Source organism: Microtus ochrogaster, unplaced genomic scaffold (assembly GCF_000317375.1).
Source record: "Microtus ochrogaster isolate Prairie Vole_2 unplaced genomic scaffold, MicOch1.0 UNK52, whole genome shotgun sequence".
In the NCBI taxonomy this organism is placed as follows: Eukaryota; Metazoa; Chordata; class Mammalia; order Rodentia; family Cricetidae; genus Microtus; species Microtus ochrogaster.
This window is the reverse complement of record NW_004949150.1, coordinates 2,372,323-2,389,215: the sequence shown is the minus strand read 5'-3', so window position 1 is coordinate 2,389,215 and position 16,893 is coordinate 2,372,323. Positions and strand designations below refer to the sequence as shown.

The window sequence follows — 16,893 nt, the reverse complement described above, 5'->3', positions numbered from 1 at the left end:
GAGTACTAGGATTAAAGTTGTGCCCCACCGCTAGGCTAAGATATACATATTTCAATTGATGGTGAATAAAGATTATAACTGGTCATATTTTTTCTCTTGCAGTAGTAAGTAAAATGTATTTAATTTGGTGTTCATTTCCCTTATGTTTAAGATATAGCCTATATATTCAATAAAGTAAAACATTTCACAAATTCCAGTTCTTACTTTACGCCACACTAACACAAACAACTAGAAAGGCTTGCCAACCACATTTTTCCTGTTTATCTGTGCCTGTTCCCTTAGGTTCTGACTTCTTGTCACCAAGATCAAAGTTTCCGGGAATGCCTAGACTCCCGGGGTCTCCCAAGGCCCTTGTCAGGGTCTTCTACAAGGTGAAAAATAACAACACTGAGACTGTTTGTCATTTTGCTCCTTTCTCCCCACAAGCAGTCAAGAATTTCCCCAAATATTATGCAATAAATGATGTTTTTCCTGGACTGAATTTAAAAACATAAAAATTCAGCTGTCTCCTCTTAAAAAAAAAAAAAAAACAGACATTAAAGGTATTCTCAAGAAAGTAAAGTGCAGTTCTTCCCAACAGTTATTTTTGTTTGGAAGACAGAAAACATAGTTATTTTCCCCAGAAACTGTTTTCTTTTCGTGGCTCAATTCATAGTGTCTTGACTAGCATGTGTGAGGCCCAAGATTCGATCCCCAACACCATATAAAGCCAGGAGTGGTGGTGCATGCATGTGCCTGCAATCCCAATGTGTGGGAGGCAGAGGCAGGGGGATCATAACTCCAGGCCAGCCTCAGCTATCTCAATTCCCAGGCTAGCTGGACATACATGTAAGCCTGTCTAAAGAAAAGTTACCTCTGTTAGTGTATTATTCTAAAATGAAGTATTTTTACATTGTTAGATAGGACTTCTAACATGCTAACTACAGACTAAAAGCCTTTATAATCCTGTTGTGGTTTTGATGACACATGCCCCTGGGATGGCTATTCTTGGTTGTCAACTTGACTACATCTAGAAACAACTGTGAAGGGTTTCAAAGTCTTTTGAGGTGGGAAGATTCACCTTTAATCTGGCCCACACCTTCTGCTTGCATCCTATATAAAGGACACGGAAAGAGAAACCTGGTTCTCTTTGCCTGCTTGACCTTGGTCTCGATGCAAGTCCATTCCTTTACTGGCACTAAAGAACAGCCCTAGTTCTTTGGGGTTCTGGTGTATACTGAAGACTAGCTGAGACACCCAGCCTTGTGTACTGAACAACTATTGGATTTGTGGATCTTCTGTGGCTAGAGAGTCATTGTTGGACTACTGGACCACAGCTTGTCACCCACTCTAATAAATCCTCTCTCTCTCTCTCTTTCTCCTGTCTCTCTCTGTCTCCTCTACCTCTCTCATATATATCATATATACATATGAGTTATATTCATATATCTATGTTCATTCTGTCAGTTCTGTCCCTCTAAAGAACCCTGACAAATACAGTCCCCCCTAAGCTCATATATCTGATCACTTGGTCCCCAGTTGGTGACACAGCGTCGGGGAAGCTGTGGAACCTTTGTGAGGAGGAACCCTGCTGGAGGAGGTACTTCACTGGGGGAGACATTGTTTCTAGTCCAGCCTCACTTCCTGTTCTTCTCTTTGGTGCCTCCTGCTACTGTGCCTGCTACTTCCTGCTATGCCTCTCCCACTGCCACAATGGACTCTCACCCTCTGGAATCAGAAGGCAAATAAACTCTTCCTTCTATAAGCTGCCTTAGTCACAGTATTTGACCACAGCAACAGAAAAGGAACTGATACAGGTCTACAGTATTTTTTTTTTTTAATTTGAGTGTCCTGAAACTACCTTTTTTTTTTTTTTTTTTTTTTTTTTTGGTGGTGGTGGTGGTGGGGGATAACTGCCCTGGATAAACAGTGCATCTACCTAGTGCCAAGTTCTCCCCACCTACTCACGAAATCCCATCCATCTGTCTCTCACACTCAGTCAGTCTGAGCATCTCTCACACATCTACCAGTTCCCTTCCCCGTAGAATTTTAACCAACACCAACATGGTTGTTGTTGCTTGAGACAGGGTCGTGCCTGTGATGCCTCAAATCTACAGAAGCGCTGCCTTGGCCTCCTGATTAAAGGCAGGCAGCTTTTGTGTTATTTTTTTGCTTGTACTTTTTGACCATCTTCAACCAAACACAAGACAAAACTTTCAGCTGACTGCAGCTCCTCTGCCAGCTATCGCTCCATTTCTCTGCTCCCCTTTGAGCAAACCTCCTCATAAACACCGGGTGTACATTTTACCCAGAGTGCTTCCCATCCTCGCTCACATCTCCCTCTTTCGAGCTTTCCTACCACCTAATTCTGCTGAAAATCCTCACTGGAGTCCTCGGTCTCCTTCGTAATGTGAGCACAACCCTGGTTCTAGTTTGTCTCCTAAATATAAAATACATCCCAAACCTGTGTCTCTACCACACTGCCCTACCAAACTCCTTTACACAGCGTCCCCATCATCCCCATCTCAGCTGAGGGTAAGTCCTTCCTGCTGCTCAGACCCCAGTTGTAGAATCTTCTTTAGCTCTGTTACCTCTCTCACATCCCGGGTAACTTACCTTTCATCTCACTGGCTCAGCCAATGATATCACCTCCTCGCTTCTGTCACCTTCATGAGAGTGAAACAAGTATCTCCTACAGTATTGTTTCTCTTCTTTTTAAAGATGTATTTATTAGGTATACAGTGTTCTGTACTGTATGTGTGCCTGCAGGCCAGAAGAGGGCACCAGATCTCATTATAGATGGTTGTGAGCCACCCTGTGGTTGCTGGGAATTGAACTCAGGACCTCTGGGACAGCAGCCGTCGCTCTTGCTCGAAACCTCTGAGCCATCTCTCCAGTTTTGCTCTCTCTCTCTCTCTCTCTCTCTCTCTCTCTCACACACACACACACACACACACACACACACACACACACTTCCTTCCTTCCCACTCCCTCTCAATCTCACATAGCGCAGACTGGCCCCAAACTCCCTATGTAGCTGAGGCTGGCCTTGAAACGCTTGATCCTTCTGCTTGTACCTCCCAAGTGCTAGAATTAGGTTTGCCTCAATGTGGCTCTAACTGGAGTATTAGCACAGCAGCGGGCTAGTCCTTGAAAAGCTTACGTCACACCCTATCACTCTTCTACTCCAAGACTCCCAAACGGATCGCACCTTCATTCAGAGACAGTTGGTATCTTCCCAAATACCCAGTGGCTCTTACGCAATCTGGCTCCTTGCTAATTTCCCTTTCCGGTTGTCTTCTCATTACTTTTCTAAGGTCGGCACTTGGCCCTCCTCATCTTCCTCACTCACTCCAGCCCCTCTCACTCGTCTGTTTCTTGCCAGTTACTTGACTGGCGGAGCATGCTACCTGGCAGGTGTCTGTATTCAACAGTTCCGCATCCACACATCTACCCTGAGAACTCCCTTCCCTTCAAGGGTTTGCTCAGGTTCCCATCTGCCAAGCAAGTGCCCACTGCCAGCCTCCAGAAATGCTTGCCATCTCTAAGTCCTTTATTTTTGTATGGTATTTATCACTGACTGTACTGTATGATCTACTTCTATTACTCTCTCTTCATTCCTGCTTAGGTCAGTCCAGAAAGACAGCAACTTCTTATCTGTTTTCCTTACTGAACAGACCAGTGGCCTAGTGATGACGTCTGAAGCAGATACGACGGGCATCCATTCAACCATTATTTGCTACAGGTATAAAATGGGAAAACTTGTAAGGTGGTAGTTATTATGTCGAGCCAAGAAACCATCTCCATCTGCCTGACATCTCCAGCCTGGTAAAGGAAAGTTGAAATTCTAGAACATCATTATGCATTGATTTCGACAAGAATTCCTTTCTGGTGGCCTGCAGCGATGGCTCAGTGGCTCAGAATGCTTGCTGTGCGAGCATCCAGTAAGAGTAGCTCCGGTCCTAGCATTTGTGTAAAAACAAAACAAAAAATCCTGGTGGGGGCTGGAGAGATGGCTCAGTGGTTAAGAGCATTGCCTGCTCTTCCAAAGGTTCTGAGTTCAATTCCCAGCAACTACATGGTGGCTCACAACCATCTGTAATGAGGTCTGGTGCCCTCTTCTGGCCTACAGACATACACACAGACAGAATATTTTATACATAATAAACAAATATTTAAAAAAAAATCCTGGTGGTGGCTGCACCCTCAACCCCAGTGCCGTGAGGAGCAGAGACAAGGGGATCATTGGGTTGCTGGCCAGCAGCCTAGACCCAGACTTAGTGAGAGGCTCTCCCTCAAAGAAATAAGGTATAACACAATGCAACAGGATACTTTATGTTCTCATCTGGCCTCTGGACATGGGTGAACAGCCCTGTGTGCCTACGTACCTATGCACATATACCACATATAACACACACAGAATGGAATTGCTTTCTAAATAGCTTGCATGTGCCAAATCCCGACCCTAGGCAGTCCAACATACTTTTCTGATTCTGGTGCCGGAGCCTCCTGTACATCCTGCTTCTGGATGCGGTTCTTGATGGAGGCGAGGGCTTCTGGGGAATACTGGGAAGCGTTGCTCTCCATGTATTTTAAAACGTATTCATCTGTATCGAGGATGACGAACCGATGGCTGAACACTGAGGAGAGAGTAGCGTTACACTTACTTCAGCTTTGCTTTTCTCATGCAGCAAGGAGCAAACGCTGTTAACCTTCTAGCAATAAATCCAACGGGAATCATTTGTGGCTGACAGGTGAATCCACTTGTTTTGTTGTTGTTGTTGTTGTTGTTGTTGTTCTGTTTGTTTTCCTGCTTTGAGACAATGTCTCTCTACAAAGTCCTGGTTGTCCCGGACCTCACTATGTAGACCAGGCTGGCCTTGAACTCACAGAGATCCACCTATCTTCTGCCTCCCAAGTGCTATTAAAGGTATGTGCTAACACTGCCTGGCCAGACTGGTGAATTTTGAAAAGCTGTATACATTAGTATTCAGTGATTTTCTCGGGTTCCTCTTGTTAGCATCTAACAAATGGAGCCAATATATACAATGACATAGTATCTACAAATGCAACCAATTTAGAATTTAACTGATAAGCAAGGAGATTAAGAAATGGAAGCATCATCTGAGTCAGAACACAGCCCAGTTGCTTCTTCTAAGGCTTAAGAATGCATTAAATCACAGCAAGTCCATTTTCCAAGCCATCAGGAAACTCTAAGCCATGTTTAGGCTTACCCTCAATCATGGCACCGATGAAGAAGTCACTTGGTCCATAGTAGATAGGGTTGTCAGCCGAAGAGAACGGTTTAACAACTTTAGTTCTGCCCAGGAATTTACCCCCAATGATACCAGAATTTCGAACAGGAGGCTCAAAGATACTGATCATATCGGTGGCAAGAAAATAAGAGAAGATAAAGCGCCGGTCTTTGTCTTCAGGGATAGGGGATTCCTAGAAAGATGGAAAAAGAGAATGTCAAGGCTCATAGTCTTTCCAGGAAACCCAAAATGAAACCAAGCTGAATTCATATAAACATGCCATGTATTGAGGGTCCGGGCTGGGACAAACAGGCTTCATTTTGGGAAAGGAGGCCACCCCAATTTAGCTCCGGTTGATTGCTGCCTGGTGTGAGTGTAGGCCCAGAAGAAAACTCTGGGTTTCTATATAAGAACCTCTGGCTTTCATATGTTGACTTGAGAATTCAAAGCAAGAAAGAGTAGAAGAGCTTCAGCAAGTCACAAGAGGAGGACTGGAATGCAGAAGAGAACCACAAGGGGAAAGCACTGGAAAGACACCAGGCTGAGCACAGTTTCCCAGCCACATGGCTCCCAGGGACATGGCCCCCAAGCCACATGGCCCCCCAGCCGCATGGCTTTCCAGCTGCATGGCCCCCCAGCCACAAGGCTCCCCAGCCGCAAGGCTTTCCAGCTGCATGGCCCCCCAGCCACAAGGCTCCCCAGCCACATGGCCCCCCAGCCGCATGGCTCCTAAGGCAAGAGGCTCCCCAGCATGTGGCTCCCAGCAGAGGGGAAGTCTCATCTGAAAGGTAAGCCAGGCAACACAGCAAGTCTACAGACTTGACAAGGCTCAACAACAGTACAGAAGAGTCCCCCAGCTCAGAGGGCAGACGGTTGGGCACAATTTTGAGAACTGTTTTTTTCAAACTGTTGTTTTAACACTGAGTTGTTATCTGGGGGCCTGAGAACAGGCCACATACACAGTATAGAGTCAGCTTGCCATGGGGGAGAGGGGGGTTAGAGATGGCTCCATTGAGCAGCTGCGGAGCATAGGAGGCCCCGATGTTGACAACCGAGAAGAGCAGGTGACAAGAGGCTAAACTGAGGCAGGAAAGTGTACCTGGAAAAGAGCGCCAATCTTGCGGATCTCACCAACTGAGAATAAACAGGTTTTGTAGCCTTGAGCCTCTGCTCAGGCAGTAGATCAACATCCAGGGTTACTATCTGCTGTGAGGTCCCTGCTGGAGAGTCCAAGAACTGTCTGACATTCCAGTGGACTACCTGTACACTCAAAGCTATGTCCCTCCCACAGAGTGATTACATTGTGTTTCTATTGCTGTGGAGGGGGGAACTGCCACGAACAAGGTTTGTTTTGGGCATATGGTTGTGGGGCATTAGAGTCCGTGATGCTGGAGCAGCTACTGAAGGATCACATGTCTAAACACTATCAGCAGGCAGAGAGCACCAACTAGGAATGGCATGGTGCACTGTTTCTGAACCTCAAGGCTCCACCCCATCCCCATCCCCATCCCCATCCCCCCCCCCATGAGGCACCTCTTCCAGCAAAGCTACACCTCCCAACAGCGCCAAAAACTGGGAACCAAGTATTCAAATGTTCATGACTTGCTGGGCCCATCTCGTTCAAACCACCATAGTGGCCAATACTTAGAGTCTAGGAAATATGGGACAGGTCTTCTGTCAGTACAGGGCTCAGTGGGGTGCAGTGGGTGCCTTTTCTACCCCTAAGGCACTTAGAGCCCACTCATGCCTACAGTATTAGCTACCCCAAGGTTATTTCTGGTTCCTTCTCCCTCGTGCTGTTCATAATGTGTATGGCAGTCAAGCCTCCCGTGCTCCTCCCTGAAGGGAGTATTTTCTCAACTCTTCGGTACTCTGTTTACAGTAGGATTTGTAAATATATTTTATAAGATTAAGACAATTCCCTTTACTTTCCAGTACTTAAGAGATTTATTTTAAAATGCAATGGATTTATTTTATTTTTGGTTTTTTGAGACAGGGTTTCTCTGTAGTTTTTGGAGCCTGTCCTGGAACTAGCCCTTGTAGACCAGGCTGGCCTCGAACTCACAGAGATTCACCTAGACCTGAGCATCGTTTCTAAGTCAACAGAACCCATCTCATAGACGAAGCCATATGTACTTTGTAAAGAACTTCAATGTAAAGACGCCTCAAGATTTCCTGTCCTCCTACTGAGAACTCAAGAACAATGGCAATGGGTTTTTGATCCTACTGCACGTACTGGCTTTGGGGGAGCCTAGGCAGTTTGGATGCTCACCTTACTAGACCTGGATGGAGGTGGGTGGTCCTTGGACTTCCCACAGGTCAGGGAACCCTGATTGCTCTTCGGGCTGATGAGGGAGGGGGTCTTGATTGGGGGAGGGAGAGGGAAATGGGAGGCGGTGGTAGGGAGAAGGCAGAAATCTTTAATAAATAAATAAATATTTCCTGTCTTCACAGGATTGACTTAATTGTTATCAGAAAACTAGGCAGAATGACTGAGGTAAACACAATGCCTGTAGGCAACAGGATTTGGTCTGGCCCTAAGATAAAATAGAAGTCACTTGGGCTGTTGTAAAATACATATGGCATCTCTCATAAGGATGAGTTTTATGGCCTGGAAATAACGTTCAAGGTTTGGGGGTGAAGGGTCTAAGATAGGTAAACATAATTCTGGGGGATATGGTGGAGCCTGGCTCATCAGACAGCAAGAGATCACCAGGTTGGAAATTAGGCCCATTTCCAGCATTCCAGGAGGAAGACTGGTTAAATATCTCCTCCTTTGAAGGATGCCTCTGTGTTTAAGGTTCCTGGCTTCTCCAGTGCTTAACTGTGTGCACAAGGGACTTTTGCCCTCTACAGTGCACAAACCTGAAGGCAAAACACTCATACATATAAAATAGTTTAAAATTTCAAAAAGCAACCTTTATTAAGTTAGTATAAGTCAACTTTTTATACTTTCTATAAAATAATACATTTAGATATCATAGATAGTACTAAAAAATCAATAAGACATAATTTCTATTCTTCAAGAAATATACTCTGGAAGGGTCTATCAATGCACAAATGATTAAAATATGGTATAGAAATCTACAATTGCTTAACAGGCAAAGTGGATGAAAATTTTGAGGTATAGAAAGGAGAGATTATGGATCTAGGAATGGGGGGTCAGGAATTGAGCTGGGTCTTGGTTCAGAAGCACTATACTTAGTACTACCTAACATTTCTGAAGGCTGGCTACTGCATGCAGTGTTTGCTGTAGTGAACACGTGACTATAACACTGTGACTCTATACCCTACAGACAAAATGAACAATTGTCCAACGTGCCGAGATAGAGGAAAAACATCTTCGGTATAAAATTTGCCTCACCAGTGCAGCCAGAAAGCGGAGCACCTTGTTGTCATTCACCAACATTTTAATGACATCTTTTCTGGGAGCTTTGGGAATGAGAGCAAAACAATTCTGAGCAGAGTCTTCAACCAGTCCATAGCCATTGTAGGGAGGTAACTCCTGGAGATAAACAGGAAGAAAGAGGTGAGGCTGTTGGTACTAACATCACACAAGAGGTCACTGTGCGGGTCTTCTTCAGTGTCAGCTCAGAAACACGGACTCCAAAGCAACTCCTGAGGACTGCACATTCATGGCCAACCTGGGTTACATAATCAGACCTTGTCTCAGAAGTAAATGAACAAACATCCCATTCTTAACAAGTCACAAGATATATTTGAAAAGTAGGAAATTGGTACGTTAAAAGGAAAAAGTTAAGAAGCAGAGATTATCCCTGGGAAAGATCCCAGAGAGGGTATGCTTGACAATGGCTTTAAAACAACTATCTTAAAAATGCTCCAAGGGGGCAGCCCACATGGTGTGTGGAGGTGCAGTACTTGCCACAGAAGCTCACAACCTGAACTTGAACCCTGAAATCCACAGTGAGAGGAGAGAGCCAACTCCCAAAAGTTCTCCCCTGACTTCCACATATATACCATGGTATGCACACGGCACGTGCGCACACACACACACACACACACACACACACACACACACACAATTTTTAAATGATTAAAGAATTAAAGGGAGATGTGAAAACCCTCAAGAAATATAGTATAGCTGAGCAGTGGTGGCGCATGCCTTTAATCCCTGCACTCGGGAGGCAGAAGCAGATGGATCTCTGTGAATACGAGGCCAGCCTGGTCTACAATAGCTAGTTCCAGGACAGGAACCAAAAAGCTACAGAGAAACCCTGTCTCAAAAAAACAAAAAAACAAAAAAAAAGAAAGAAAAGAAAAAATATATATAAGAAAGTGGAATATCAACCAAGACACAGAAAACCTAAAATAAAACAAAACCAAAACTAAATTTAAAAAAGGATCAGTGAGATGGCTCAGTAAATAACAGTGCTCACTGAAAACCTGAGTTCAATTTCCAGAACACACAGGGTAGAAGAGAGATGATTCCCATCAAATTGTACCTCTTGCTTCCTATTAAACCCTTGGGGAGGGGAGACAGGGAGGAGACAGGGAGGGGAGAGAGAGAGAGAGGGAGAGGGAGAGGGAGAGGGAGAGGGAGGAGAGAGAGAGAGAGAGAGAGAGAGAGAGAGAGAGAGAGAGAGAGAGAGAGAGAGAGAGATTGATTCCTGAAGTTAGGCTAATTAATGCAAACTGTTCACTCTGAGGATGATGAAAAGAAAAGACTGGCAAAAAAAAATGACTAGAGTTTAGAGCATCCATAGGATGCTCTGAGGGACCAACATAAGTATCACATCTCATAAAAAGAGGAGAAAAAAAGACAAACATAGTGTAGGAGGTTCTTCTGTTCATGTGTTGCTTTCATTGGCTAATGAATAAAGAAACTGCTTTGGGCCTGATAGGGCAGAGCTTAGGTAGGTGGAGAAGACAGAACTGAATGTTGGGAAGAAGGGCAGAGGAGAGACGCCATGGAGCTCCTAGAGACAGACATGCCGAATCTTTCCTGGTAGGCCACTGCCACATGGTGATACACAAATGAACAGAAATGGGTTAAATCAAGATGTGAGAGTTAGCCAATAAGAAGTTAGAGCTAATGGGCCAAGCAGTGTTTTGATTAATACAATTTCGGTTTGGTTATTTCCGGTGTAAGCTAGCCAGGTGGCTGGGATGCAACAAGCTGGCCACTCCTACCAACACAAACAAAAAAAAAGAGGAGAAAGATGACATGGGGAGAGAGTGTGTCTAAAGAAAAAATAGTTTACATTTCTTCAGCCAGACAAATGAAAACACACACGGAGATTGAAGCTGAGTTCAGGGACTCACACTGTCAGGCCCTCAATAATCAAATGTTCCAGCGAGAAAGAGAATTGTGAAAGCCGGGGAGACTTGCCTTGCCACACGCAGAAAGATGACTATTCGATCTCTCCCTAGTAACTCTGGAGATCATAAGGCAGTGGGGGACCAATATATCCAAATCGTAAGAGGAAATAAAGCACAATGGAGAATTCTATACCGAGCAAAGCTGTCCTTCAGAAATGAGGGACAAATTAAGATATTTCTAAAAGGACAAAAGCTGGGAGAGGTAGTTACCACTGCACCTGACTGGCAAGCAATGTGCCAAGGAGTCCTTCCAAGTTAAGCAAAGGGACAGGACATTAGACAATACTCAAACGGTTCCATAATGGTGAACATTATTCCATAATGATTAACTGAGAGACATTACAAACTAATCTACAAGTAAGCGTTCTTAGGATTTGGGGTTGCAATGCCATAATTACTCTGCTATGTAACTTAAGAGAGCTAGAGATATTGCTATGTAATAGAGCACTGGTCCACTATGTGCAATATCCCAGGCTTAACGACTACCACTAAAAACAAGAAAACCTTCATGAAACAGGAGACTAACTGACTCCAAGTGGGAAATCCATTTGGATCTACAAAATATCCTTTAATTTAATACCACTGAACTAGATACTTTAATGTAGTTAAGATGCTGGGTGCATTTGAACATGATTTAAAATAGAAAAAAAAAACCCTTTTTTTTTTAAAAAAAAAAGAGTAATACAAGCTTCACTACAGGAATAAAAATTAGAGCCACATACGGGCTATCAGAACCGAGTTCCCTGGTTCTCTCCTTGCTTGACCTTACCATTCCCACAAGGAGAACCAGAGCCCACAAATGATGTGGCAGCTGTGTCTGACAGCTGTTCCTCAGCCTTTATGAACAGAGGTTATGCACAGAAATGTGGACACTTATTCACTTAAAATATGCGATGAACATTTCCCATGCTAATATACAAAGACTTACTTTATCTTTTACAGGCCTTACAATTTTCTACTAGTATGGACAGATGTATTTTGCCAACCTCTCCTGCATAAAACATATTCCTTTATAGTCCTCAATGCAGATTTTGTAGACCAAAGATAAACAATAGTCTAAAGAATTAAAATGGCAACAAACAGCACTTGAGAAAGGTGATTCTACCTGGCTTTCCTAACAACAGCATATGAAAATTGTGTTTTCAAAAAGACAAACACTAGGTACTGAAGACCTTTCAAATTGAGCAGAGCATAAAACCTCATTACTGTCATTCTGTTTCTTTGATTATAACTAGACTACGGGTGTTTTCATGTGGTGATGGGCTCTTCGTATTTCCTCTTTTGTGAGCCTCTATCATACAGAAGTCATCTGTGTTTATTGAGTTCTTCACTTCAGTTTCTACATCTTTTTTTTTTTTCTTATCACACTTGGGACTTCTATTCCATTTACCTGTTTTACAGGAGGTGGCTCGTGCTTGCTCACATCAACGCGGGGTAAATCAGGCATCCCAAACTTGTCTCTGTAGTACTGTCGGGTGAATGGATCACAGTCATAAATGAAGAAGGTCCTCCCGAGGATGGTGAGCGACTTCCCTACAATGAAGTCCTTGGCAGTGTACCACTCCAGCACCTCCTGATCAGAGATCTCCAGCACACATTGAGGGAAGTTCTCTAATAGGACATGGGGTGAGAGGGATGAAGGAAAGTACAGAGGAAGAAAGCTTAACACAAGAACTGGATATTCTTGTTTGCTAGCTCTGGCTAAGGGTTGAGTACCTACTGATACGCCAAAGGAAAAGGTAATGCTATATATTTGAATCTTTGACAGACTACACGAATAATATGCCACATATTTTTCATAAAATCTCTCTTCTACATTCAGTTAGCGCTATCATCAAAAGCCTCCAAGGTCCACAGAATTAATATGTGGCCATGTAAGACATATAAGAGAGTTGGCTCTGGATGGGATCTAAGTTGCTTGGTTCTAACTCATCATCCAGTTTTCTACACATCCGACAATTATTAGGGTTTACATGTATATACATACAGTGCACTGCTAACTACTGAGACAATTGATTATGCAAAATAACTCATACCTTCTAGGAGAAAATATCCTGTTTGTTGAAATAGACAATAAATAACAACATAGATAATGGGTTCTCCTAGACACACACACACACACATGACCACTGCTATCAGGAGAGTATGACATGATGTAGGAGCACAGACAATTAATGAGATGATTGCAATAATCCACTCACATAGGAATCACCTTCAAATACTGAATAAATCTTGCATTTTGGAAATAAGTATCTTTTTATCAATGTGTTGTGAGAACTAAGGGTTAACTTATTTCAGATGGATTTCATGAAGCATGGCCTCTGTGAACATCACAAAAGCCAGTGGTGGGGTACCACACTACATAACCAGAGCTGGAATGCATGGAGCCAGAAGCAGGGCAGGCCTCTCCTGACAGGTAATTACTGAGATGGAAAATTAGAAAAAAAAAGATGGAATTTCTTAAGTATAATAAATAAATGCTCATTCAGTAACCCTGTCACTTTTCCAACAGATCCATAAAAACATAAAAATTATACGCCTTAATAGAGTACCATGTGACGTTCTGATCCATGTATTTATTGCATAGTGATTAGGTCATGTTAAAATGTATTGATATGTTTTATTTCTCTATGGTAAAAATAGTCAAGGTGCTTTGGTTTTTACTTTTTCTCCTTTTGTCCTGTTTGAGACAGGGTCTTGTCATGAAGCAGGGGTTTTCCCTGAACTTGCTGTAATTATCCTGCCTCAGCCTCCTGTGGGCTAGAACAAGCATGGTCTGGTGTGGCTGTCATGAAATATTAGACTCGTGGTCTATAGCCAGGCTGCAATGGTCTATAGCCAGGCTGCAGTGGTCTATAGCCAGGCTGCAGTGGTCTATAGCCAGGCTGCAGTGGTCTATAGCCAGGCTGCAGTGCAGTAACCCTACTCAACTCCTCCCCATCTTGCCTCTCTCCTCTGTTCTTGTGTGTGTGACATGTGCATGTGTGTGTATGTGTGTGTGTGTGTGTGTGTGTGAGAGTGATGTGCATGTGTATGTATGTGTGGGGTGTGTGTGTTTGTGTGTGTGACATGTTGATGTGTATGTATATGTGGGGGGTGTGTGTGTGTGTGTGTGTGTGTGTGTGTGATATAGGTGTAGATATTTGAAAGCAAGCTTGTAGGTTCACATTCATATGTATGCACCACCCATCTGGAGTCAGGGATCAACATCCGATGTCTTCCTTGGCTGACTAGACTGTTGGGCCAGTGAGTTCTGGGAATCAGCCTGTTTTTTGCTCCCATGCCCCAGGTCTGGGGATACCAATTGGGTAAGCTGTTGCCCCCACCAGGTTTTCTGCTCGGGATCTAAACTCGGACTCTAATGCTTGCATGGCAGATGCAGTGCAGACTAAGCCATCTCCCCAGCCCCTCCCCACATTACTCTTTCCACCCTCTGAGAATCACCATTTGACACCGACTTTCCCAAGATCAACATTCTTATTTTCTTTTGTTTTAAGGCAAGGGTCTCACTGTGAAGCTGAGACTGTCCTTGCACCAGTGAGGCCTGTGCCTCGGCCTCCCAAGTACTCTAACTACAGGTGTGTGCCACTGAGCCTCAGCGAGGTCAACTTCATACTCGATGCACAGGTGGTACTTATCCTTCTGTGCACGATTTATGTCACTTAGCAAAATGATCTCCAGTGTTCTGTCCATGTTGGCACATGTGACAGGGTTTCACTCTTGTATGGATGCCTAGTTTCTCATGGTGCATGTACCACATGTTCTTTCTCCATGCATTAGCTGATGGGCACTTAGGTTGTTTCTAGTTCTAGACACATGAATCGTATTACATTAAACACACTTGTACAGATACTTCTTCTACATACTGGTTTCATTTTCTTTTAACTAACACACACACACACATACACACACACAGGGCTGAGGGAAGTTCTAGCTTTAACTTTCTGAGGAAGTGCCAAAGCATCTTCTTTATTAATCAATGATAATAAAACATATTCACAGCATAAGAAGGGAATCCCACATCACAAGGTAGTCATTTTTCTTTGTCTTTTTGGAGAACAAACTATTTTAATTATCTTTTGCATTTTTCTTTTTATTCATTTCATTTATTTTTGCTCTGATCTAGACTCCCCTTCCCTTCCCCCTCTTTCTCTCTCTCCAATGTATGGGTTGATTTGTTCCGGTTTTCTAGTTCTCTGGCATACCTTGATTGCTTATTTGGGATCAGGATGAACCAGAGAGTATTCAAAAATGTTTTTTTTTAATCTCCCCAAGTCTCTACCCAGAGTAAAGTTAGGTCTAGACACTTCAGCCACAGGTCCCACCCTGTATCTAAGCTCTAAAGATTTTTTCCTTTCTCTGGGCAGAAGCTCCACAGAGAAACCAGCTGCAGACTCCTAAACCACAAATGTACAGCTCTTTAAATGAATGTCCACCACGGATACTAAGAGTGAGTTTTACTTTATGCAAATGTATCTCATTTTACTCTGTTTTTACACTGCCGAATAATGCTTCATGAGACCTAACCCTTTGTTTTTTTGTGTAAATCTCATTTATTGCTTCCAGTTACTGTATATGAATCAAGATATAAATCTAAGCATGGTGGCACACACCTTTAATGCCAGTACTTGCAAGGCAGTGCTGGGTCTACACAGTAAGCTCCTTGCCAGCCAAGGTTATGTGGCAAAACACTTAACGTCATTCATAAGCCTCTGGATTTCATCTCCAGCAGCACCAAGACAAACAAGCAAACCTAATAGTAAATGGGTTCGGTTAAGAAGCCTTGCTCTACCTGTCTTTAAAGAAATCACCTGTTGCATTTTTTCTTCTGTTTTGCTTTTATCTGCTAAGTCATCTCTACTGGAGTGCCCAGGACATATGCTTGGACTAAGGCAAATCATGGAGGAAAGTTGCAGAAAAGAAAAAAAAAAAAACGTTAAAAATTTAGGAAAACACTGACAGAGCCAAGTAAAGAAGAGTGATCACCCTGACTCGTAACTCCCAAGAAGCCCCACCCCCCAAGTAACAGAGGCTCCACTTAACGAAACTTACTTGCATTCTCCACCAAAATCTTGGGCATGCGCTGGCGGTTCATGAGGAGTGGGAAGGGGTCTCTTCCGTTGTTCCGTTCATGGACCTCTCGGATCTCCACTGTATCATCCATGAGGTAGTAGTGAATGATGTAGTGCCGGCACTCCCCAAACAAGCTATCCGTGTCATCCCAGATGGCATAGAATCGAAGAACCTTTGAGGAGTCCAAAGTGATGCTTTAAGATTCTAAAACAGAATCTTAACTTCGCTATGGCATGTGTCTATCAGACAGTGATGAACAGTAGCTGAAACACTTTCAGACAGCAAATAAAAAAAAAAAAACCAAGGATAGGAAAATATCCAAAATCATGTACCACATATTAACATACCAAAGGAATAGCACAAGCTTTCTCAGTTTGTGCCAAGACAGGAGAGCTTACTTTGGCCCCAAATAGTAGTCTGGGAAAGAGAAGCTGAATAAGAAGAAAGGGGGAGGATTGCCTATAAAGGTAATTTATGCATAGTAACAAAGACACATGGTGAATTGTGTGTATAGAACTGGTATGGAAAAAAATTTCATTAATAAACCTATCTTTCTTTTGGGACTACCAAAACACATCTACTGGATGGACAGAATCTTCTAATTTAAGGTAATGGCAGAAAGTCAGGTGTGGTGGTATGCACCTGTAATCTCAGTACATGGGATGCAGAAGCAAAAAGAACATGAGTTCCAGTCCAACCTGGGGTGCACAGCAAGTTTAAGGACAGCCAGGGCTACTTAGAGACACCTTATATTCTGGACGCACAATTTCCAGGATTTCTGGGACTTTGAAGCACCTCCACCCCCATAGCAAGCTCTGAGCCAACCAGAGCTACATAGTGGGACTCTGTCTCAATAAAACAAGCCAAAAGTAAACAAACAAACACACAAAATCTCAATCCTAAATCTGTGGTAACACTGAGTAGAACTTTCTGAAGAAAAAGAAGTTAAGATTGCAGGAAATTAAGGCCAAAATTTCAGAGTAATTGCCATTATTTTTCCTCTTTATCGGTGAATGAAGATTCAGCTCTACTTCCCCACTGTAGTTCACAGGTGGTGGGGCTGCCAATCGGGGCAGAGTCAGAAAACATGCTCAGAGCATTCTGTACTCTAACCCTAATGCAGTATTCAGCAGGGATGCATTTGGGATAGGGTTCCTGGGAAATCAAGGGACATAACTATTTGAATTAACTACTTTATTTCATTTTAAGAGCTATTCAGTATCAGAACATGTAACAGCGTTAAACT

The 16,893-nt window shown here is 43.3% G+C and overlaps 1 protein-coding gene across 1 annotated transcript in view; it reads right to left on the bottom strand.

The window, feature by feature from the left end:
- The window catches only part of Efhc1 (EF-hand domain containing 1), a 35,695-nt gene that overhangs the window by 7,684 nt on the left and 11,118 nt on the right, over window positions 1-16,893 (bottom strand). Inside the window, exons 5-9 of the mRNA XM_005369569.2 lie at window positions 15,627-15,819; window positions 11,965-12,185; window positions 8,599-8,739; window positions 5,214-5,427; window positions 4,463-4,619 (exon numbers count right to left, since the gene is read on the bottom strand). Coding sequence (XP_005369626.1) covers window positions 4,463-4,619; window positions 5,214-5,427; window positions 8,599-8,739; window positions 11,965-12,185; window positions 15,627-15,819 — 926 coding nt within the window. The remainder of the gene's footprint in view (window positions 1-4,462; window positions 4,620-5,213; window positions 5,428-8,598; window positions 8,740-11,964; window positions 12,186-15,626; window positions 15,820-16,893) is intronic.